The 24,899-nt window shown below is 47.0% G+C and overlaps 1 protein-coding gene across 3 annotated transcripts; it reads right to left on the bottom strand.

The window, feature by feature from the left end:
- Window positions 1–246: 246 nt before the first annotated feature.
- Window positions 247–21,300, bottom strand: Cndp2 (CNDP dipeptidase 2 (metallopeptidase M20 family)). 3 transcript variants are annotated; one of them, XM_005373079.2, is made up of 12 exons: window positions 21,199–21,300; window positions 18,183–18,266; window positions 17,140–17,283; window positions 12,672–12,834; window positions 9,952–10,040; window positions 7,951–8,151; window positions 6,193–6,277; window positions 5,079–5,239; window positions 3,993–4,157; window positions 2,591–2,732; window positions 1,781–1,928; window positions 247–946 (listed from the first exon to the last, which is right to left on the bottom strand). In XM_005373079.2, the coding sequence occupies exons 2-12, from the start codon at window positions 18,240–18,242 to the stop codon at window positions 877–879; spliced, it is 1,428 nt and encodes a 475-aa protein (XP_005373136.2). In that variant the 5' UTR covers window positions 18,243–18,266; window positions 21,199–21,300; the 3' UTR covers window positions 247–876. The 3 variants fall into 3 exon arrangements, with proteins under 3 accessions (XP_005373136.2, XP_013366895.1, XP_013366890.1); XM_013511441.1 differs by lacking the exon at window positions 21,199–21,300 and adding an exon at window positions 20,313–20,512; XM_013511436.1 differs by lacking the exon at window positions 21,199–21,300 and adding an exon at window positions 20,115–20,138.
- Between the last annotated feature and the right edge of the window lie 3,599 nt (window positions 21,301–24,899).

Below are 24,899 nucleotides of genomic sequence, written 5' to 3'. Positions count from 1 at the left end.
GGGGAGACCACATGCTTACTTGGAAAGACCTGGGTCTTGTTGTGTGAGCCCTGACCCTAAGGTGACGTTACCCAGACTCCCCCTGAAAAGCCCAAGTGCGTTCCAGAAATAAGACAGATAGTATTCACGCACTGTCTGCTTCACAAGTAAACCCCATGCCACTTGACAAGCACATGCATTCCACAGCTCAGGGGGCACCCAATAGGCACACGTGCTCCACAAATAAGTCAGACACAGTGACTCCCATAGGGGCTTCGTTTTGGCTTTTACTGAGCAACACAGACTGAGATGGACCAGTCTTTCCACAAGGACTAGTAGGTTAGGTTCTGAGGGCTGGTACAGATAGGACAGAACACAGGCGACAGCCAAAGTCTTGAGAAAGAACAGAACTACAGGACAGCAAGGGGTTACAAAGGGAGTTGTCATGGCACAAGAAGCCCTTGAATTTTTTCATCTTCTTTCTGAATATCTGAAGCGAGTTACTTGACAGAGAAGGCAGAACCCAGGCAGAAAGCAGCAAGTCCAGTTTATCCCAACCCCATGACAGCCAACACCTCCTATAGAGCTTCTGAGCCTTGGTGCTTGTGCTTTCTGGAGGTCGGGTCACACTGGCCACTTTTGAGAATCTGCCCCGGGGTCAGGCAGCCATTCCTGACAAGCCCCCAGGACTAAATGGTCCCAATTGCTGGGCACACCTAACTCCTCCTACCCAGCAGCTGGACAAGTGGCCCCTCTTAGAAGTCTGTACCTGACCTGCCAACAGGAAAACAGGGTAAGAACTTCCACTTTCTTGAGCCAGGCAGAGACGGCAAGGGCAAGGACAGAGGGAAGTGGGTTTCCTTCTGGTTAGACACAGCACTGCCTGGAACTGGGTCCTCAGTCCTTCAGCTGAGACACTTCATACAGGTACGTAGCCAGCATCTTGGTTCCTTCTATATAGTTATGTCTGATGGGAAGGAAAAATCACCATGTCAGCTGGTGCTGTGTGGCACTGGCATCTTGGCATAGAGTGGCCTCCCGAGGCACAGGCCACTTCCTCTGGGCAGCATCCCCCATCGTAGTGTGGAATCTGGCTTAGAACACAGCCCTGAGTCTCCACTGCAGGTCCAATCTGCCTGCTCTCCCATCTGAAGAACCAGCCTTGCCCTGGCCTAAGAATGTAGAGGTCTCACCCATGGTCTTGGTAGTAAACAGCTTGCCCTGTCCAAGGCCCCTGATCTTGTTTCTGAAGCCCAGGCCTTCACCTTATGTGCTAGTAACCAGGTCTCCATCTCTTCTAACCACATCTCCCCAAGCAGTGTCTTTGCTGTCTCCTATTCCCGACTGTCTACCTGGTCACCCAGGAAGGGCCCTTGCTTTCTGTCTTCCTTAGCAGCCCCAGGCACAAGAAGCCCCTTTCTGTACTGCCCAAAGCCCCACCTGCCTGAGCCTGTCCTGACTGCCACGAGCCAGAATCTCTCTCCATCCTGCAGGCTAGAGGAACCTCCATCACATCTGCTTAAGCAGCTTAGGCACTTAGCAATGACACTGTAAGTTTTCAAAAGGGGAAGTAGAGAGGGCTTTAGCAGTGGCAGGTGAAGAAAGCAATGAACACAGAACATTGGCTGAACTGTTTTCTTCATCTGCTTCCACAAAGACCTTGGCCCCACTTCCCATCAGAAATTTCTACCTAGAAATCCAGACTGGAGGAAGAGTATCCTGCAATATCCCGCTCACTTCCCTTAGCAGTAGCGACACTGAAAGCAACCTGGCCTCGGGATCCAGGTCTTGGGAGTCTCACCTGTTGAGCTTCTCATTCTGAGAGTGAGCACCATCGTCTGCTGACCCCACTGGCAAGAGCATCACATTTTTGCCTGTGGCCTCCTGGAAGGTCAAGGTCACAGGGATACTGCCGCCTTCCCTGGTCAAGTCTGGTTCCACACCAAAAACTGGGAGAAATGAAACAAGAAAAAAGGTGAATTTGGGGGGCTTGCAGCTAGAGGTCTGTCACAGAGGCGCTATGGAGTCTAGACCTTGAAGACAGCAATCCCACCCATTATGGTGTGTATCCGGAGTTCGACCAAAGTCTCATGCACTTGTAAGTGGGGTTTTGAAGGTGGCTGGATTAGGGTATATAAATATTGATAGTACTGGGATTAAGGGTGTGCATAACAGAAGCCCCATCGTGGGTATGGGTGACATCCGTCCATGGGCTTGTAGCCTGCACGGGATATAGAGGGACATAAGAAGGCAGGCTTACTGCTGCTGTTCTCCTGCTCACTGCCTTAAGCTTGCCATGCCATGGAGGTTTCTTCTCTGTGATGCCCCTCTGCCATGCTGCCCTGCCTTGGGACCAGCTGACTATGGACTGAAATCACTAGGAACTGTGACCTGAAATACTTTTCCACTATTAACTCTGGGTATCAGTATTTTGTCTCAGCAATGAACAAAGTAACCAAGATACTGCCCCTAAGGAGTTGTCTGGTAGCCCAGGCCCCATCCCACAGGCCTTCCTCAGAACACTGCCAACATAGCTGTGTGCTCAACATCACACAGAAGAGTCCTCAGAGATGCTGAGGACCCTGGCATCCATCCTTGAGGAGTATCTAACCTGTTTTTAGGGCTCTTCTCCCAGCCATATAATGTGGGTGGTTGAAATCAGATACCCAAGGCTTCCCACCATGGCCCATGTACACCTTAAATTTGTTGGGGCTGTGTAGTTCAGCAAACTTCTTAGTCAAGTAGCTTGTAACCTAAACCACAAACAGAAGAGACAAACAACAGTCAGTATGATTGGCATTTGATCCAATGTTAGTGATTTACAGACTATGAGGTGTCATCCATGATGTGTCCACAACAGATCTACATCCAGTCTGCAATGAATCAACAAAGGCTCTATAACAAATCTAAAATAAGTCTCACTTTGTGCTCTTGAATATTGATTTGCATCACTATGATAGCAGGAAAGGGGACCTAATTAAGACACAAAATCCAGTTATTTGAAAGGCAATGTTTTAACTTCAAGCAAGTCACCTTTTACTTAGGTGTTCTAAATGATGATAATAATTAATTTTTCAAAAATGTTCTGTCCTGCTTCATGTTCTATATGGGATGTTTGTATTCTTCCCAAATTCCTATGTTGATAAACTAAGCCTCACTGTCATGATACTGGAGACAGGGCTTTGGCAGAAGTGATTAAGATCAGATGAGTTATAAGGGTGGGGCCCTGATTAGATAGGATTAGTGTCCTTGTAGGAAGAGTCTCCAGAGTCTGTGCTTACTCTGCACTATGGGAGCACACAGTGGGAAGCTGTCAGTAAGGCAGGAGAGGACCCTTGCTAGGTATCATTTGCTAGCACCTTGATCTTAGACTTTCCAGCCTCCACAGGTTTGAAAAATAAACTTCTGTCATTTAAGCCACCCAGTCTGTGGGACTCTGTTATAGCAGCCCTAGCAGACTAATACACTTTATAAAAGAGATCACAAGCTAGATTTCACCTAAATATACAGTGGATCTAAGAGCTGACCCAAGGATACGTCCTGAGACAAAAATCTCAGTTCTCCCATGGACAGTAGGCCTGTCTCCTCTTCCTAGTAGGGAAGACTTTGAGTCCATCTCTCCATGAAATCTTCCTGGACTCCTCCAGGGTGACTGTTCCTTGAGTCTGGATGACCTGAAGTTCCTAGAATCCTTCTTTTTGCTGTCATCACCATGAGAGGCAGCTCTCCCGTACTCCTACCTGATGTATCTGCTCCAAAGTCAGCATCTGACCACCTCGGGGTGAGGGCAGAGGTTAGACTGTGGCACAGCTCAGCAGTTAGTGTGATGTGTGGTCACACGGTCTTTCCCTTTGCATTGCTTATTCTAGTCATTATTGAGAAATGGCACGCAAAAGAAATGGCATGCGAGGAGCTAGGCTTCTGCCCTAGTGAAAGAAGAACCTTCCATTCCCCTAAATCTCTGATGACACAGCAGTACCCAGCCCCCAGCAGTGCCCCACAGTCCCACATGCCTGCTCGCTGACAACTTCAGGGGTCATGTTCGGCACGAGCCTGATGGAGAACTTGCCGATCACTTTTCTAGGAATCACAGTCTTGGCCCCAGACCCAGAGAAGGCGCCTTCAATGCCATGGAGAGAGAGGGATGGGTACCGCCATCGGTGCATCAGGATTTCTTGCTGTAGAATCGCAACAGAGGGGGTCAGGGGACAATCCTTGCTTGGATGGGATGTCATCTGGGCAGTCAGCTGCTCTTGAGTCGGGTCTAGCTAGGGGCCTGATAGACATGAAGGAGGTACAGATGTGGACTCACCCAGGGAGGGCTGGTTCGAGGTTGTCACACACCTCAAAGAAGGAATCTGCTGGCCTCAGCAGCCGCAGGAGCTGATGCTGTGACACTGGTGTGATCTCTCCCATCTGAGACTTCAGTCCCCTAACAGCATGCTGCATTTCTGCTCTCCAACTGCACACACCACCCTCTCCATCTCCCTGCAGGGTTCTCCCACCAGGCCTGGCCACTCCCAGGCCTGACCACCCTGCCCTCAGACAGGCCCACAGTCCTATGCTCAGCCTGGCCCTCAGCACATCTTTCTGGAGTTCTGGGTTAAGATGAAACTCAAGGGCCAAGACTAGCCTATCCCTCTCCTATCCCTGGGCCTACAGGCTGGGCCTGCTACTGCATTAGATTAATCCTAGCTACAAGGAAGTCTCTGAACTGATATCCACAGCTCACAAACCAAGACGTAAACTACTAAGAGAAGGGTCACATGATTTTCTCTAACAGTTCAGTAAACATTGTGTGCAAACAGCTTCCACCTTCCCGCTTGGATCTGTTAGGTATGGCTTAACTAGACAGGACCTGCTAGGTATGGCTTAACTGACAACAGCAGACGGCCCATGTTCCTCTACATATTTCCTCTTCTTACCCAGTGGAAAGTGGATTCTGACACGTGAAAACCTTTGCCATTCCCAACACGCCCAGTTCTGCTTTCTAGATGTCTATACCATCTGATGACTCCTGAGCACATGCCCAGGAGGAGCTCCTGGACACAAGACATGGGGGACCCCTGCAGGCTTGTGGGAGGGGACCCCAGTGGCACCTTGCAGCTGTGCAGGAGGGCATGAGCTCCGATGTCTTTGGTGAACTCCTCCATGTCGAAGTCGATGTAGTCGTAGAGCTTGTGCTCCTCATTGGTCAGGGGGGCGACAGCCTCGTTAATGCCAGGGATGAGGATTTTGCCCTTGTTGTCTGTCAGACAGCCTGAGGGAGGCCACACAGGATTAAAATGTTCAGTTGAGGATATACAATCAGCTGTTCTTAGCCATACTGATTTGAGGAAGTCAGGCACAGGGAGTCCCACAGCTCACCCTCCCTGGCCACGTGAGATACACAGGTCAGGAGGGTCAATGGATGGCTCTGATGGTGTTATTATGGAGCCTGCTCCCTCTGGACTTACTCTTGGAAGTCAATTAATTACATAATAGCCTAACAAACAACTTGAGGAAGAGGTGGAAATTCCTCTGAAATTCTCCTCAGTCACACACTGGGAAACTAAACAAGCCACCTGCTGCAAGCAGGCTCACATGAAAACCGTGCGACATTTGCTGACAACGCCCATTCCACAGGAAACACACTGCTTCCAAGTCAGGGAGAGAAAACTGGGAGTAGGACAGAGCCAACGCCAACCTCAGAAATGACGTCTCCTCCTCTGTCCTTGAGGGGACAAAAATGGAGCTCAATGAACTGTATGTGGCCTTAGTCTTCCACCACGAAGATGCCAGCAAGACCATGGCTCTTGCTCTCCAGGAACTGACCAAGCAGAGGGACCCACATGTGACCAATTATAAAAAAACAGACAAAGCAAATGCCCTCTGCAAGACGTAAAATAAAGTGTCCAGGGGAAGGTCAGTCTCCTGTGGACCTCCGGGCAGCCTGGATAGGACCTGGGTGCTCTGTGGGATATGGGAGGTAGGACAGGATTCAGCAGGTGGTGATAAGGCTCAGGAGGGTCTCCCGGGCAGAGCAGGAAGAGGACAGAGGCAGAGAGGGTGAGAGCGAGAGAGGGAAGGAATTTAATTAGACACAGAGGAATTGGTTTGTGAAAAGCACTGAGATGCACTAAGGGCCGATGACAGACAGCCTGGGCTTAGGCCCTTGCCCATTTTTTCCAAATCGCAAAGTACTGACTGACACGGAGCCAAGCCCGCACTCACCCATCAATGAAATGAGATCTGTCATGGCCTCATGGACTGAGCCACCGTACACCCCAGAATGGAGGTCTTTGTCACTGCATTCCACCTGGACAGAAACAAAGGCCACTTTATTTGGCTGCTTAAGGGAGCTTATTTTTATCATGTGACAGTACCCTGAACAAAGAACATTTATATGGCTGGACAATTTTCCAAATCAAAATCTGCCCCCTTAAGGAGCAAAGCAAGGCATTTCCCCAATTAGAAAACTTAGACAGTAAAAGATACTCCTAGATGTGCTAACCACAAGCTCCAGGAATGCTGATTAGAGGTATGGGAATGCTAGCCACACTGTACATAGTAATCAGGTAAACTAGGGATGCTGGTCACAGGATGTGTACACAACATGGTAACCTCCCTAGGATTCAGGGTCTTTTCCCAAGAAAGACAAGGCCCTTCCTTTCACAAAGACCCTGTACTTACCTCTTATGAGATAAGGTATCTCACGACCAACACGGACCTGGAGGCCAAGTACTTGGGTTCCAATCTACCTGACCACCTCTCTGACTAGTCCTATAAGCAGGTAAAGCAGTCAATGGCTGTGTGGCCCCATTTTGGGGAACAAGAAGAACTCTCACTCGCAGCCTAGGGTCACTTGTAACCTGTGTAGCCATACCATGACCAGAGCGTGTGCTCCATGCAGCAAGAGCCATGATTTCTGTGGTGTTCAAGTGATAAAAGACCCCCTTGGACAGGAACTACTTTAACCGCCACAGTGCCTATACGGGAGGGACCTCTACCCCTACTTGGCAGGTGACCTTTGCCAGTAGGTGGCAGAGTCTGCCTGGTGTCTAGGACTGTCCATGCTACATCCTGTCTTGGCTTCTCTTTATCTGCTATAGGTCTCTGTTGTGGTTTATGTCTCGATGTCCCCCAAAAGCCTGATGCAGTCATAGGTGGGGAGTTCTGAAGGTGGCGGGATTAGGACGCGTGAATATGGATAAGGGTGTGATGCTGGAATTCAGGGTGCCCCACCCTGGCTGTGGGTGGTACCACCCAAAAGGCTGGTACCCTGGAGAAGATAAAAGGGAACAAGGGAAGTCAGGGATGCTGCTGCCTGCTGCTGCTTTGTTAATTTGTTGCTTTGCTAATTTGCTGCTTTGCTGCCCCCTTTCTCCTCTGTGATGGTCCTCTGCCTTGCTATCCTGCCTTGGAGCCAGCTGACTATGGACTGAAACCTCTACAATATAAACTGTGAGCTGAAATAAACCTTTACTCTCCCTCAAGATAACTTAGTCACAGGTAAAGAGATTCAGGACTAAAGTATGAACATTTTAAATTTTAAAAAGTATTTTTCAAATGCTTTGTGTATGTCTCAGTCTTCTTAGATGGACTAGCATTTAATCTCTGCTCCAAGACAACATTACAAATAATACTGCCTAACTTGACATAGCTAAGAAATGCACTTCTGGTCATCAAACACATCGCTGTGCGTACCTGCTCTATGTTACAACTGTTTATGGAACCTAAGAAGTAGGATACTCAGCAAGCTCTGTGCTTCTTCATCTATGAGTGACTTCTCGGTATGTGCCTTTTTTTTTCTCTTTTTGAGATAAGAGTTTCCTTACGCAGGTCAGGCTGTCCTTGAACTGCACCATTTTGTAGCCCAGAGTGGCCATGAACTCACAGCAATCCTCCACCACACCTGGCAATTACTTGCCTTCTTTAGGGTACAGAAGAATAAGGACCCTTAAGGGTTAGCGAGCCCACTCCGCATCGTACCTCGATGAAGAAGTAGCAAATGCCCCTGAGACCATATGTGATGCAGGGCTTCTTCTTCCCCAGCCAGTAATTGTCAGAAATGCAAACATAGTCCACATCTTTAAAGAAAGTGTCTTTCTTGTCAAAAATCAGCTCATCCAGGCCTTCTGAGCCAGACTCTTCCATGCCTTCAAGGCAAAATCGCACGTTGACAGGAATCTCCTGCCAGAGGTAAAGGGTAGGAGAGGGATTAAGTTTCCTTACTTTCCTGCCAGAAGCAATAGACCGGAAGCCACTATGCTATGAAATTGCAAACTTTAAATATGACCTTCTCCAGACCAGCCACAGCTAAGCACCAGTCTGCAGGGCAAAGCTCCCAGTGAGGGAAGGGAAACCCTCTATTCCATGCCTATGTGAGCCCTAACTGAGAGATCCCAGTGGGTGCCTAGTGTGAGTGCAAGAGCTGCATCCAGGGAAGCCTGAGCAGTTCCCCCTGTGATGCAGGGACAAAGAACACAGCACAAAAAGCTTCCCTGAGTCCTCACTGCAGCAGACAGCCTCTGCTAATGTGAGGATGATGGACAAGGCCCTCTTGCAGCGCCAGCACAGCTCTGTCCAGAAGCAGTGGCTTGGTCCTGGGAGCTCAAGGGTCACTGTGACACAGTGTCCTAGAGCTGGACCTTTCCCAGGGGCCCTCCCAGCTCTGCAGGGGGAGACAGGCAGCCCCATCCCCAGAGAAGAAAGGAAGGTTGCATACGAGACAGGCAACTTGCCAGAGGCCAGACAGGTCCCGGAACAGCAGGGCCCAAATTAGGCTCAAGTCCACCGAGTGTACTGCTGGTTCAAATTTGACCCCAGCACTAGTCACTAAATGTGCTTTCCTTTCCAGTTCTCCTCCACTTCTGCCCCCTATGAAATCTTCCCAGGACCTGGACAGTAAACAGGTACAGGAAGAGCTGCTGCTCTGCCCTGTACACAGCTTCTTGTTCCTTTAGTGGCTCCCAGACCCTTTCACCGAGAGACTGAAAGCTCCACAGGGCCCTGGAGGAACTGAGGCTTCCTGGTTCCTCTGCCCAGCACTCAGCCTGGCCACCGAATTGGCCAGGTAGTTCTGTATATTCCCTCCTATACCAGATTTCCCTCCAGACCAACAGAGTCTGAGGCCCTTCTCAGATCCAAGATTCCAAGCTTTGATAAGAATGCTTATCTTATTACTTTATTGCGAGAGAAGCGGTAAGTTGGATGCACAAATTACCTATACAGCATGATCACAAGTTAAAAACCATCAGAAAGCTTGGTAACAAAGTATTTTGAGGACTGGCATTCTAGCAATTCTTCTCCCTAGTTTTTTGTATTTTACCAATTTTGAGCAATGAGCAGATACTTCATAATTGTAGAAATACATTCTTTAAAAATAAAATTTATTTTGAGCAATGAGCAGATACTTCATAGTTGTAGAAATACATTCTTTAAAAATAAAATTTATTTTGAGCAATGAGCAGATACTTCATAGTTGTAGAAATACATTCTTTAAAAATAAAATTTATTTTTATGAGGGTATAAACCACACAGAGTAAGCAGTTTGTCCAACATCACAAAGCCTGCTACGTCCTGCCACTGACCACATTCATGGTATAGTCAATTGAAAGTTCACATTTTAGGCTAGGGCTGTGGCTCAGTGATACAGTGTTTGCTTAGCATGCACAAGGCCCTGGGTTTGATCCCAATCACAAGGACAAACGAAGAGAAGGCGAGAGAAAGAAAGGAAGAAAGGAAGCAAGAAAGGAAAGAACCACATTCCATGCGCTGGCAAGAATCTTGCTGACTGGTCAACAGTATGACCTTTGAGCATCTGTAAAACAATAACCTTTTAATGCTTTTTCAAGTTGGGAAGAGGGATAATCTTAAATCTGAATCACCTGTGCTGATTAAGTTGGGGGCATGTGCTTTCTCCTATCTAGTAATCTTTACACATGTTCAGCAGAACCCAGTGAACCGGCAGAATCCGATGTGGAGGCATACCTGACCTGTCTTCTGATATGCTTCTAGGGCGTTCATCCAGCCGGCCACTGGTCCCTTATCATCAGTTGAACCTCTCCCATACAACTTGCCTACAACAGCAATCAGCAAATACAGTTACTGATTTGGCGAACTCGAAAGAAGCAGATCTCAAGTGAACAACTGAAAACATTTTAGTACAACCCCATGTGGCTGTCTATGGTAAAGATTTCTCTCCATATCAGAAACCTGGAGTGTCCACCCAACACCATTGCTAGCCTCCACAGAGCACTGACTGTGGTCAATAAGGCAAGCCATTTGGGTGCCTCCAAGTTACCCTGTCCTTGTCACAGCACCTGGCCAGGGCTACGATCCTGCTGAATGAGGGCAGACACTTAAAATCCCATTCCGGGAAATCCCCACCAGATGGTAGGTAGCTCATTAAAAACTATTTACCAAATGCAGCTGGTGTCAATACAAGAAGTTGAGCCACATTTAGGAACCACATGTACCACGACCACAAAAGCACCTCAAACCTTTTCTGCACTGACACCTGCTTTGATAAAGAACAGAACTTTCATTTTATCACTGACTTTTCTGTTTCTGTTTTTAATTATTACATTGAAAACAGAACATGACACCTCTTCCAACCAGCGTCATCAGTCACGCAGTACCCTTCCCACATCTGCTTCTGGAGTAGGGGCAAATGCCCAGGCTCAGAAGCTGTCCACCAGCAATGACAGCTCAGGGCTTAGGTGTACCTCAGTAGAAAAGTGCTCGTGTAGCATGGATGGGGCCCTGGGTTTGATCCCTGGCACCATAAAAAAGATAGCTCAGAAACTAAGTCCACAGCTCTTGTTCTCCCTCTGCCCTGTGACCCAGGGTACAGCCTCATGGAAACGAGGCAGCCTCTGAGGAGCCAGGAAGCCTCCATGTGCAGGGCTCGGTCCCTCTTGCGCTGGCCCTTGGCTGTCCTGGCCAGTCTGCCTACCTCCTCATTCTCAGACTATTAGAAAGTGGTTTTTACAGGCCCACCCCAAAGCACTACAAGGCTTAAAACCAACTGGGAAGTTGCTTTTATAAATAAAATCTAATTTTTCAGAAAAGCTAAAGATTAAATATACACTTTCCTAAACAGAGTTTGTCGCTGTCACAAGCACTGAGTAAGTACGGTGGCTGTGACAGAGACACACAGGACTCACACCCCACCTTCCAGGGCTCCTCTGGAGGGGACATGTGGTTGGATGTTTGTAATGAAGGTTACTCATGGTATGGGGAGCTTTTCTAATCTGTAGAGGAGCTGCTCTAGTCTAGTGTGTGAGAGTCCTTCTGTTTGGGTGCAGAGGGAGGCCTTCCCGAGGACCTGGCGTGGGTGACAGGTGCTGATGCACAAGCCAGTGAGCACAGGGGGTCAGGTCTTTGCCCACAGCACAGCTGGACCTGAGGGCCTGTGTGGCTGGACATAAGTGGGAGACGAACGAAGAAGGAAAGGTGGATAGGCAGAGGGGCTGGAAGGATTTCTTGCACTGATCTGACTCTTGAGAGGGGTCAGAGTGGCAAGCTGGGGTCACTGGGAGCAGTAGGGAAGAGGTATAGAAGAGTTAAGGCCTGGAGGAAGTAACAGGACAACACACACAAGCACTGGGAAGCTCTTAGGGAGGGCGGGGACAGGGACAGGCCCTCTCTCAGTGTAAGTGGAGGGAAGATGGTGCCTTAGGGGTGAAGTACCAAGATGAGGTAGAGAACCACTACGGAGACCTTGTGAAGTCTGACACTCAAGAGGAGCCAAGTCGGGGCTGGGGATTTAGCTCAGCGGCACAGCGCTTGCCTGGCAAGCGCGAGTTCATGAATTCGATTCCCGGTACTGGATCCCCACCTCCCCCTGAAAAAAAGAGGAGCCGAGTTCAATCCAAGTGGCAGATTAACTCTGCAATTAGTTGTAGGTTAGCAATGACAAGGACAAGGGTCTGGGCTCATGTTTTACAGAAGATGTTTTTTTAAGGAAAATGAGCTTTCAATTTCATAGTCACGGACACAGTGCACACCAAGGCAGGAGAGAGGTGACAGAATCCGCACGTAGTTAGAGAAGGGGATCTGGACCTCACCCCCAGCGGCAAGATGCACACGAAGGGGAACCGTATTGACTGTCATAGACCGTCATGTACAGAAACGAGTGCAAATTCAGAAATGAAAGTAAAGGACCCTTACAACAGGAGGGGATGCGAAGAGCCAGTCTCTGGTGCGTCTTTCACAGGGCCTGCCACGTCTGCTGGTGCCCAGCCCAGGAGGCTCTGCATGAACAAGCTATCCCTGCTCTCACCTCACCAGGGCAGGCAGGTGTCCAGGAAACATTCTGCAGTGCAGTGACCAAAGTGCTGCCCAGAAGCAATACTCAATTGGGATGAGGCACAAGATTACAGGCCTTCAAGATTACGTGGCCCAATTCAGACTGAGCTCTGGAAAATGAATCAATAACAAAGGAAGCTCAGACCCACACCATGCAGAACTCCTTTCCATGACAAAAGGAAGGCTTTCTGGATTTTCAACAATGGGGCATAGGTGAAAAACTTAAATAATCTCATCACTGGATAATGTTAAAATTGATGTGTACTGAAGAGAGGAAAAACCCAAGAGATTATCGTAATTTTGCAAAAGTAACATTAAGAAATACTTTTCCTGATCAGTACTTTTCCTCTGAGAAACCAAGTGAGCCCTGGGCAGGGCCATCATGCTGTGTCCCTCACCATCTCGTTCCACCAGGGTGAAGGGCTCACTATCCCAGCCGTCCTCCACGGCTGCAGGTTGTACATCCAGATGCCCGTAAATACACACCGTCTTCTTCTGTGGATCGCAGCCCAGTTTGCCCAACAGAATGGGAGGAAGAGGTATCTCGGAGCCATCAGGGAGCTAAGTTGAAGGAAGTGATCAGGGACAATCTTGTTAATAAACTCAGAATTTATAGCAGATATTGACTATACCTGGGTTTTCTTACCTGTTCTGGTCAATCAACTTCTGTCATAGAGTTTAAAACAGCGTGTCATTCAGCTGGGGATATATAGCTCAGTGGTGCAGCACCTGCCTGGCAAGTACGAGGTCTTGAGTTTGATTCCCGGGACCACCTCCCACCATAAAAGATCGTATCTGTTCAACAGAGTCATTCATTAATGAGAATCTGCTTTCCTGTAATTTGGAGCATATAACTGAATCACATTTATTATTTTGGTAAATTTCTAAAGGCTGATTTTTTTTTAAGCTTTCATATGACAAAACAAAATGTGAGCTGAGTCTCTGCATGCAACTTAGCTTGTTATCTGCTGAAATGATGGCTAAGAACAGTCGTAATCTTGTTGGGTGTTGTGACTTGCATGCACAACCCCAGCGATGTGGCAGGCCAAGGCAGGAGGTTTTCAAGTTCAAACCCAGCCTGTGCAACTTAGTGACTTAGTACAACGCTATCTCAAACTAAAAGATGAAGAAGGGCTGGGAATGTAGCTTAGTGTGAAAGCCTTGAGTTCTACTCCCAGTGTGTATAGGGGTGGGGCTGGGGGCATAAAATAATCTTAAACTGAAAGATGTATTTTTGAAATTCTGAATGTAGACTAATATTATACACAGAATAGGCCGTAAACCAAGATATAAAGAAATATAATATATATTAAGATGTATTAAATGGGGCTGGGAATACAGTTCAGCGGCACAGCACCTTCCTGGCAAGCGAAAGGTCTTGAGTTTGATTCCTGGTCTTCCCCCCATCGCGAAAAAATGTATTAAAGGAAGTAGGGACAGTTGATACTCTTTCTGAGCTTTATCCCAAAAGCCCTGTTCTCCACATCTGTAGGAATGAACAATAGGTCATCAGTCATTAGAAAGAAATGTGGGGAACAAAGGCAACTCAGTCTCAGGTCCTCTCCCACCTTCACATAGGCCAGTGGCTGCTGCCTGTGACTTTAAACCATGGCTCTTTGGCTATGCATAGTCCATAGCTCTTTTTTTTTTTTTTGGTTTTTCTCCGGTACCGGGAACCGAACTCATGACCTTGCGCTTGCCAGGCAGGCGTTTTTGCCGCTGAGCTAAATCCCCAGCCCCAGTCCATAGCTCTTGTGCCTTCTCTACCTGTCCTAGATACCAGCAGAAAAACTGACTGCTGCTAAGTGTCACCAGCAAGTGACAGGCAAGGGCAAAAGCACAAGCGCTCTTGTTTCAGTTGCAGGAGGAAATGACTTCCAACCAGACAGCATGTACCCGTATCAGACTTGTGATTTGAAAATACTCTTTATGCACATACCCACTAACATATAACACACAACTAAACTGATGAAGCTAGACTAATCACAATTAAGAGCAACTGGAAATGAACCAGACCAGGACAGTGCTGGTGATAGCTAAATGTCCGGCCCCTGAACTCCAGGGTTCCTGAGGTGGCCAGAATTCTGTAAGGATACACGACTGGCCTTCTCAGTATGCGGAACTTACAAACACCCAAGTAACTCGTAACCTAACAGCTACCAGCATGTGGACTTGATGTCCCTCACCCACTCAAACCACAAAGGAGCCTTTCTGCATCAGTCCTCATGACACTGGCCTGTGGCCACCAGAGGCACACATTGTTTTTAAATCCCCTGCCTGGGCACATGGTCTCTGCAGTCAGCGCCAACTCTCAGTTGACCTGAGCAGGAAAAAGGTTTTAAAAAAAACAACAGATTTCCTCTAAATAAATTTCTATTCAACAGAGCCTGAAATACTGAAATACTTCAATGCTTTTCTAAAGGTGCTGGTGGGGTCCATATATAAACTGGTCCTGAAATTGAACAGAACCTGAAACTCCCAGTGTCAACTTTCCTCCATATGCCTGGAAACACTCGGCGTTCTGCATGTGCTCATGGTAACCTGCCTGCAGGGAGCACCGTGTGTTCATGGGCCTCAAGCGATGGCTCCCTCTGTTTTTTTTGTTTGTTGTTCTAATAGGGTCTCGCTATGCACTTCAGGCTGGTCTTGAACTCACTGTGTAGCCCAGGCTGGCTCTGAACTCACAATCCTCCTCCCTCAGCCTTCCGATAGTGACTGCTGGGATTACAGGTGTGCACTACCACACTCAGCTGTATCACCCCCTCTGAACACACAGCGCTGCTGCCAAATAGTGATACCTCAGTTGTCGAGCTCATTCCACATTTGTGTTCAAACACTGCAAAGTTTGAGAACTAAACATATTTTCCCACAAGAAATAATGGAAAACTATATAATTGGTTGTGAGGCCCCAAAATTACACATATAAATTCGCTTTTCTGGGACTTTAACAAATTTTGCGATGCCTTCTTTAACTCTATTGTGGTTCTCAAGCTTTACCGCTGGTATCACTAGCTTTCTTTAAAGCCACGGTTACAATATTTTATGCAAATAAAGCACAAAAAAAGTGCACAAGGAGGAATGCCTATCTTACTAACACAGCACTGTTATCTGGTTGAGAGGGTACTTGGACTGAAACGCTACCCTTGTATGTCACAGCGAGGTGGCCCCTGCCTCACTCCCGCCCACAGTGTTTCAAACTGGATTTTTAGTTCAACTGTGCAGCAAAATGACACAGCACTGAGCAGATGTTTTCAGACTTTGCTCTTTGAGCAGTGGCAAGTTCGAGGATGGAGCTGTGGGACAAGTGGAGTATCGCTGTGAATGCGTGGGAGAGAAGATAAGACGTTGTTATGACCTACAAAAACCGCTACAAGCTGGGCGTGGTGGCGCACACCTGTAATCCCAGCAATCACTATCAGGAGGCTGAGGGAGGAGAATTGCCGCAAGTTCAAGGCCAGCCTCGCTATATAGTTAGCTCAGGGGCAGCCTGTACTATACAAGAAGAACTTGTCTCAAGAAACAAAAAAAAAAAAAAACCCCAAACAAACAAAAAAAAAACCATTACAGAACTTTCCTACAGTAATGAAACCTTTCAATTCCTGGATAAAAATAGATCTAAACAGTACAACTTTCATTTTAATCTTTTACAGAAGGCCCTTTCTTAAGAACTTCCTGGGTAAAGCTGGTGATACATGGAACACATCTATCTGTTGTAGTACAACAATTCTTAAAAAAAACATTTACTGTACAAAAAATACACTGGGAATAAAAGGGAAGGGGGAAATTAAGTATGCACCTAGCTGAGAACAATTGAAAAAACTTCGTTTATTCTTCCAAGAGTGAGGGGAAAATTGCTGGGAAACTAGCTGTAATACATCAATTTGTTTTGCTGTTTTGTGTTTTGAGACAGGGTCTCACTATGTAATTCAGACTGACCTTGAATTGGGTAATTCTCCTGCCTCAGCCTCCCACGTGCTGGGATTACAGGTGCATGTCACCATGCCTAACTTGTAATACATTTTAAATCAGCTCTTAAATTTCTCATCAGGAGAAAATCTCAAAAGATATACTGGACCAGGAGTTAAGGAGTCCTGATTTTAATCGTGCTTGAACCTGCTGCAGACATACCACCCACTCTGATCACATGAGCACACTGAACTGAGTGGCCACATCCTAATTTCTAGGCCCGTGACCTCAACTCAATACCTAAATTAGGAAGCAAAAGAACACAGATAAACCCCAATACACATCCTACAATATAGAAGTCTTCCAAACTTTGAAAACAGACTGCAAGGAACACACTATTTACATGAGGCGGAAATTATGTCAAACTAAAATAGCAGAATAATGTATTGTGAAGTGAGACTGTTCATTTAAATTAGAAATAACACAAACCATTGTCATCTACTAGAATCCTCACTAAAAGTATAACTGACACCTTCTCTGCCCCCACCACAAATCTCTCTTGTGAACAAGTGTTCAGGTGGCTGTGTGTGCATGTTTATTATTTTTAAAGAGGCATGAATAGAGTATAACTTCCTCATTTAAAAGCTTTCTCATTTCTGGGAGGGGAATTTCAGCTACTCTCCAAGAGTGGCCATCACATGTACTTATTCTAGAGTCACTGCCTACAGCTTACAGTTCTCTTTTCTGGAGAAAAAAAGCTGAGTATCACAAAACCTTTGCAACAGTGAGCAATCACATGGATGTATGATCTAAAACCAGCCCAGCCTTTCTTGCTTGTTTTAAAGACGAGCTGAGAATCTGAAGCAAAAGATTCTCCAAGAACCTGCAGAGCCAGTCCTGCAACCCCCAGGCAGAGGCTGCTGCTTTTTGTCCTGCAAGGCAAGGGACCCCAGGTTGTACCTTTTGTTTCCCAATATCTACGAGTTCCACAGAGCCCCCGAGCTGCTGGATATCAGCGGCAGCAACCTCCATCATCCTTCTGATCTCTCCTCTCTTCTCAGGCCAGGCTGACACACTCTGGATGGCCACCCATTGTGCAAGTTTCTGTTTTGGGAGAACAAATGAAAAAGGATTCTGAAAAGCTGCTGCCTAAGGGAAGAAAGGTACTAACAATCCTGCCATGTTTCTGGATGTTAATCTGACTTACAACCTATGCCGGCTCCATCCTGAACACATGAGTTGTAAACATGAGACCCTTCACACTGGCTTTTCTTTTTGTTTGTTTGTTTTTTTTCTGGTACCAGGAATTGAACTCACGACCTTGCACCCCCAGGCAGGTGCTGTGCCACTGAGCCAAATCCCCAGCCCCTACACTGGCTTTTCTTGTAGATTTGAAAAACTGTACCAACACTATACCAGAAACAAGAGAATGAAAAAATGTCAGAATGTGTATTTTTTAACCACTAAGGTTCATGTGAATATAAAATGTACAGAGTTGTATACATATGTTTATATGTGAACAAAACTGCAACTGAAAGATATGAAAAAGACCTAATCCTGTCAAAGGCAAATCAGCTTATTATCCTGACAATAGCCAAATTTTTCAGAGTATCAGTTTTAGAATAAAGAGTCTAAAGATTTTATCCGAAGGTGTCTATGAAGAATTACAGCACGATTAAGTTAATATCAAACATTAATATGTAACATTACTGAATCACTTAGAACATGCTAAACATAAAATATTCCTTTAATCTGTAAGTATCACAAGAAATCACAGGTAGAGATTAAATTACAATCTTGAATTAGTCTTTTTATTTCTAGAAAAAGGTATTAACACTCTGTCAAATGCTGAAAGTGTAACTCAGTTCACTGTAATGAGAAGGCCAGGTAAAGTTTCTAATACTTGCTTTAAATGTAATTCATCTTAACTTCTTGAAAGTTCCTGTGAGCCCTACAGAATTAAACCAAATTTCAGCATTCTCTTAGAAGGAATATTCCCTTACCTTAATGTAGCGGTCCTGGTTTTCATCAATGTACTGAAACAGGGTACTCAGGGCTGACATCTTCGAGCAGATAGCAGACGGTTCCTGCAAGGGACAGGACTCTGTTAGTCTCGGCTGTAGGGAGGGACTGAGGCTGACTGGTGAGAGCAACTAGTGCAGATCAGAACACTGAGGCTCATCCACCCTCCCTGTCAGATTGCAACACCGACCACAGGGCTCTCCAGGAAGTGACTGCTTCAAGGGCAAGAGCTTCTGAAATCAGTTTGGCAGAGACTGATCTTCACTGCTTTTCTCCAGAGGAAAATCTGCACAAGACTGTGTGTCCAGCAGCAGGTAAATGAAGGAAAGGCCTCAGTTGCAGACAATCTGATGAAAATTACGAGCAGGTCCTTCCCAGTAACACCGATTAGCAGTTATTTTTGTTTTGTTTCACTTTATACTCTTCAAAGCACATAGAGAACTCTTTTTTTGTTACCAAGGTAGAAAGCCCACAATACAACCAAGAGGGTCCCCAAAATTTAGAAGAGTTCAGTTTAGGAAAGATGACCTAAGCCCAGAAACTGCCCAAGGGCCATGTGGTATATCTAATCTCCACAAAGATCTGAGATGAAGAGACCCCCATTAAACAGTAGGGTAACTATGGGTAGCATACTGTATGTTTCAGAAAGCTAAGAAGAAATGATTCTGGATGTTCTACTGTGAAGAAATGATCAGTCTAAGGAGACAGATACACTTACCCTCACTTGGGCATTATGCAGTGTAGCCATGTATTAAACAGCATGTGACACACCATAATTACAAACAATGTTCATGTTTTTAGATATCAGTTAAAAACACACATTTAAAATAAACAAAAAAAATTTACATTGCTGGCAGCCTTCTGAGCACATTTTCTAACTTCCAACTTTCACACCTTAAACCCCACAACTCCTACTGTGCTACAGACGCAGGTGAAAGTAAATCAGGGTGTCTGCTTTTAAAAATCAAAGTGAATATGGAATTGAAATGACTCTGACACTGAGACCTTGAAAAGTGGTTCTCTTCTGTTTCTTTCAAAAACACGACTCAGCCTGAAGCAGAAGTGGGAAAGTGCTCAGCTGCCTGAGCAGCTTCACCCTGAGGTGACACGAAGTGATACCCTACCCCAGCAACATGGTTCTGAAGTGGGTGCTGACAAAGGCCTGCTCACTGTAAAGAGCACTTGTTCTTGGTGTAGGGCTGCAGAAGGGTTTCGGAGCAGAGGGGTAACTTGAGTCATTGTGACACAGGGCATGGAGCGGTGCTGCAGACTGGGCAGCAGCGCCACGTGATGAAATCACGGGGCACTGTAAGGTCAAGTGTGGTTTTTGTGTGAGAGGGAGATCAAACTACTAAGTTCTCAGGGCTCTCTCTCCTCTTCCTCCACTTCAAACACAGTGACAGAGCATGACATATTTCCATACCTCCTGGCCAGGCAGATTCACACTGCCTCTGCCAAGGAACTAATTTCAGAGAGCCACACAGAAGATGCAGCCCATGAACACTGTTGGGCATTTCATGAGTCCTACTAAGTCAAATTTCACCCATACGCCATGGAAGCCATCTGTTTACATTAGATGAAACCCTAGTCAGCAGGACCATATACTACACTGGCAGTTTCTCATTTGGGTTCCTGGTCATTAAATGCCACACATCCCAAACTCACTGTGGTGTATTTTCATTCACATTACTTTTTTTTTTTTTGGTAACCAAACCAACCTTCTGGCTGAAGTCAAAGATCTAATTATATCTAAGTTGCACCTTTCACATGGAGTTGAATCAGCGATGACTGTTCACCTATCCTCAAAGGCACCAGTGCTGGCTCAAAGCACCTCCTCCTATTAACTTCTGTCTGGTCAAGGCAGGTTAGGCCAGGCTCCCCTCCCTCCCTCCCACCCACAATGGATGACTCACCTCCTCCAGCAAGCCATCACCTAAAGCCATTTCTGTGTCCTAGTGAAGCCTATTTATTAAGGCAAAGCTCTAAGGGTGAATCAAACAAAAGCAAATACTATCCTTTCAAATAGCTGACAGCCTTGCTCCCCTCCTGAAATCTAAAGTTTATGGTGAGCAATATAACTTAAAGAGAGGCTGGAGAAGCTAATGTAGTACCTGGAACTAGGCAGCAATATACAATGATTCTTTCAGTTCTGAGGATCTCAGTCTTTGTCCCTTGACAGCTCAGGTATGTATTAAATAAGTAACTGAATCATGGCTCCAAGTCTGAGTGAGCCACTAGGGATGGAAATCTCCTATTTGCCCATTCTAAAAAACTTCATCTTACACACACTACGAAACTACCTTTTGCCACTCCTCCCTGCAAACAAGGACACCACAGGTTATTAGTAACAGATTTCATGATAATTCCCCCTCCTTTCACCCCAGTCTACACTAGAATGACTCTCCAGAAACAAACTATGGTGACTTGCAAACGCCACAGCGACCTCTGTACGGGGGTCGAGGGTCTCAAGGACATTAGATAGGGGACCAAGTATCGATTACAATTTAGATAAGGATACTGAGGCTGATGGACTGAATGGGTAAGTAAGCAGGCAGGGCGATCTTTGTACTTTCTCCCTGGCTCTTTCCCACAAGCAACCTGTGGCCTTAAGTGCCGGTGCGGGCTGGACCCTGCCCGGGGCCCATTGAACCCTGGGCATGTCTGGAGAAAGGCTGCGTCCTTCGCAGGCCTCTCTAGGGAAGGCAGTGAGGATCCATCAGCCCTCTGATCGCTGGGACCCCACCAGGGTCAGGCACCGGCGGTGCCCGGGGACGGCAGAGGTCCGCCCAGCAGCAGCGCCCTAGCCCAGGCCCTCCCAGGGAGACTGAGTGAGGCCTCGTGGCGCTCACAGCACGCTCGGGTACAGCCCGGCCTCCCCAGTTCCCGCCTGACTACGGTCGGGAGCCAGAGCAACCACGAGAAGCAAAGCGATTCCCTCCCGCCGCCGCACCCAGCAGAAGAGGAACCGTAAAGAACCCGGAGAGGCCGCTTACTCACCCGCCGGCGCCGCACAGTTCCGTACCACGTGCCCCGCCCACTCCGGCGCGGCCCCGCCCACCGATCCCGACGAAGCCCGGCGAGCGGCTTTGCCCCGCCCCTCCCACGGGCGCACTGCCCACAAGGCCCCTGCTGGGCGGGACGTCCCATCCCTCCCTGCCGGAGAGATGGGGGCGGAGCTTCGAGCTGCGGGGCGGGGGGGCCATGGCTCTGGAGCCCCTTGGCCCCGCCCGCGAGCTGCGCCTCCCCTCCAGTCCTTGGGGCTTCCTGCTTCAGCGGCGCGGTTCCGGGAGTCCCCCTCAGAGCAGCTGGAGGTCTGAAATCTGGGAGCCCGCGCGCAAGCGACCAGTAGATCCGCGAAAAGCACCTCCTGTGAGCTGCCCTGCGTTCCAGTTTGATGTGCTTTGATACTTACAATCATGTGACAAGTTAGTGAAAATATTTCTCCCATGGACCTGAATAAATGTTAAGAAAACCCAAAATTTGACCTAATGCAGAACGCGTTTACCTGGAAATGTGTTGTCAGAAGGTAGAACTTTTTAGGTCCTGTCCCCTCGAAATGATACAAAATGTGCACCTACAATACTCGGCGCTTACCATACCTGGCACTACGTAAGGGCTTTGTAAGTGCCGACGCCTCGTCCTGATAAGCGCACAGGCTGTAAAGTGGAAGGCCTGCCCAGGGCGGCTCTGTGGCTCACACCTACCCTCGCCGGACCGCTCATGCCGCGGATCGCCAGGAAGTGAGCTAGTATTTGAGCGTAAGCGTGCACAGCTCGGCATCTCCAGCAGATGGCCCCACTTGTCTATTTCTTTGCCAAAAGGTCCACTAGGGGATGTTCAATAGTAGTAATCTGATCTTAGTGTAAGGAGCTAGATAAATACGTTTTTCTTCTTCTCTGCTGGATTTAGAGAGAATGAGAACCTTATGAGAGAAAACAAAAGAAGAGGTATAGGGATGGGTGATCAGCAGTTGGGAGCTTCTGAAAGAGAAATGATGTGAACTTATTCTTAGAATTTAAGGAATATAGGTATTACTGAACCACTCAAAAAACATTAGTTCATCCTTCCAATTGCTGCAGTTTTCAGTTTCCAGCACGAGACAAAATTTAATGTCCAGAATCCCACTGAGTTCTAATAAACCGATCGCTAAGCACTCAGGCAATGGGGACACCCACCCCTCTGGAAAAAAGCATTTTCCTGTTAACAGAAGCTACTCTTCAGAGCATGGTTTTTCTCCAGTTACCTAGATGCGGAGAAGGTGGTGACTGTTTTAGAGAAAATTGCTGATTAGGATGGTTCTTAAAGATTAGGATGCTTCTTAAAGAAGAAAGTAGCATGCGCAGGAGATTAGGGACAACTATAAACGGGCTTCACGCTTGCCTAGCCTTAGAGGTTAGTAAGGTCTCCTTACCCCATAGCTGGTCTCCAGGATTCTGGCTGGCTCTGCATTCATTCCCATGGCACCAGCCAATCGAATGCTCCAGCCCCAAAAGGATTTGCTCACATATCCTTTGTCCTGCAGGTATATTTCACAGACTTTTCAAAAAGCAGCACAGGCATAGCTCAGAGATATGTTGCATTCCAAATCACTGCAATGAAGCAATTATACAATGAAGTTGGTTACATGAACTTTTTTGATTTCCCTAGAAATAAATTCTGTTTACAATACACTATAGTGTATTAATTGTGCAATAGCATGAAGTCTAAAAAATGTACACACCTCAATTTAAAAATATTTTGTTGGGGCCAGGGATATAGCTCAGTGGCACAAGTGCCTGCCTGGCAAGAGCAAGGTCCTGAGTTCAATTCTCGGTACCAAACAAATATATTTTGTTGCAAAAAAAATGTTTACAATCAACTGAGCTGTTGGAAAAATGGCACAGGTAGACTTGCTGGATCCAGGGTGGACACAAGCCTTCAAATTATAAAAAGCACATTATCTGCACAAGTGCAATGAAATCAGGTGTCTTAGTCATTTTTATTGCTGGGACATAATCCCTCTCACCTACAATTTAAAGGAGGAGATGTGTATTTTGGTCCATGGTTACAGTTCCTGGTTGCCTGGCTCCAAAATAGAAATAGCATAGTGGAAGGCCTGACAGAGCAAAGCTGCTCATGGTATGGCTCCAGGAAACAAAGAGAGAGGGAGGAGCCCTGGAGGGAGATATGTCCTTGCAGATCATGCCCCCGGGACCTGCCTACTCTGGCCAGGCCCTACTTCTTAACAGCAAATTTAGCTATATCACCCCTGTGATTCATTCGCCTTCAAAAAGCCCTATCTATGAAGGCATGAGGCTGTTGGACCATGCACGCTGTTAGGAGGCTGGGACTGGTAGGAAGAGTAGGATCACTGGGAGTGTTGCCTACAAGGGTGTATCTCTCTTCCTGGTTGCTCCCTTCTCTCTCTGCTTCGTGGTCACCACAATGTGAACAACTCTTCCTCTGCCATGCGGTTTTCTACTTGGAACCCACCAACCATGGTCTGAAATGTGAGCCAAAATAAACCTCTTCTCCTTCAGTTTGTGGGTGTTGGGTATTGTGCCTCCTTTCTGATGACTGTCAGCTACTGAGGGGCCCATGCCAGGAAGGTCTTTGCTTCTTGCTGCCTGTGATTCTTTTTTTTTTTTCCTCTTAAAAGAGTTTATTATAAACCAGTTTCATAGGCCACAAGGTAATAAAAGGACTATGTACAGCCTCGCAGGAAATAGGCAGGGAGCAGAGGAGGGTCAAGATGAGTCTAGGGCCTTGGTGGGCGCATTCCCAGGGGAGGGGGCCCTGTAAGGGAAACCAGACAATCCGGTGAGACTCCGTGAACAACAGCAGAACAAACACATAGGTCTGTGGCAACGTGGCCCTGGGGAATTGCGCCCACGCTTCTGCCTACCTGTGATTCTGATTCCATTTTTACTTGGATAATGAGAGAGTCATTTTGTGTATCTGAGAGTTCAGTTTTTCCAAAGAGAGCATGTGATTGGTTTAGCAAGTCACCATTAGGAATAAAGCTGCCCTGCTTGACAGATTGCTTGTTCCAGGCTCTCTTGGGGCTACCAGCCTACAGGCTGAGGGCTGTGTTTGGGTTAGGAGGCAGGTCACGTGGCACTCAGCATGGCCACTGTGCTGGAGGACTCCATAGTACAGGGTGTGGGCACAGTGGGCCCTGTGGAGCTTTTGCTCAAACAGGGACTACAGAGTTGGTGGAGCTCACATGCCTGTATCTATGGGCCAGCATACTGGTCATGTCACAGAAAGGTCTTTTAGCAGCTGGGAGTTTGGAGTTTTTAGTGGCTCACTAGTGACAGAGCTAGAAAGCAGCAATGAGTGTATGGCAGATCTCAGACCTTCCTTCCACACAGTTTTAGGAGTTGGACTGGAATTCCATCCATGCATATACAGGAACAGAACTACTTTTATCATCGGAATGCTAACTGCCCCTGGACTCATCATATTCTTCTTGATTTAATAGTTTTCAGGGTGGCATTTTTATCACACAATCTGAAGGTGCCATCCTGGACAGAGAAGTTCAGTGGGCAGTTCAGAGATGGAATCAAGCCCATTGAGTAACCACTACTATAAGAAAATTCTAACTATCTAGTGATTATCACCTTTACTCTTCCCCTCAGAAGTAACAATGTCAGGAGCAACAGCAACAAAACCATTTTAACTTTATTTTTATCTAGACCTCCTGCTATTTGACAATC

The sequence above is a fragment of the Chinchilla lanigera genome, unplaced genomic scaffold, assembly GCF_000276665.1.
Source record: "Chinchilla lanigera isolate Chin_1 unplaced genomic scaffold, ChiLan1.0 scaffold00001, whole genome shotgun sequence".
Taxonomy (NCBI): domain Eukaryota; kingdom Metazoa; phylum Chordata; class Mammalia; order Rodentia; family Chinchillidae; genus Chinchilla; species Chinchilla lanigera.
The sequence above is the reverse complement of the archived record's forward strand: the minus strand, read 5'-3'. Positions and strand labels throughout refer to the sequence as shown.

Bases quoted from the DNA above. Each gene is read 5' to 3' on its own strand.
- Cndp2 (XM_005373079.2), bottom strand. From the start codon at position 18,242: ATGTCAGCCCTGAGTACCCTGTTTCAGTACATTGATGAAAACCAGGAC. The intron at 17,284-18,182 runs GTAAGGGAATAT...CTCCCAAAACAG, and splicing joins ACCAGGACCGCTACATTAAG to AAACTTGCACAATGGGTGGC. The intron at 947-1,780 runs GTGAGACTCCCA...CCTTCCCATCAG, and splicing joins CAGAATGAGAAGCTCAACAG to ACATAACTATATAGAAGGAA.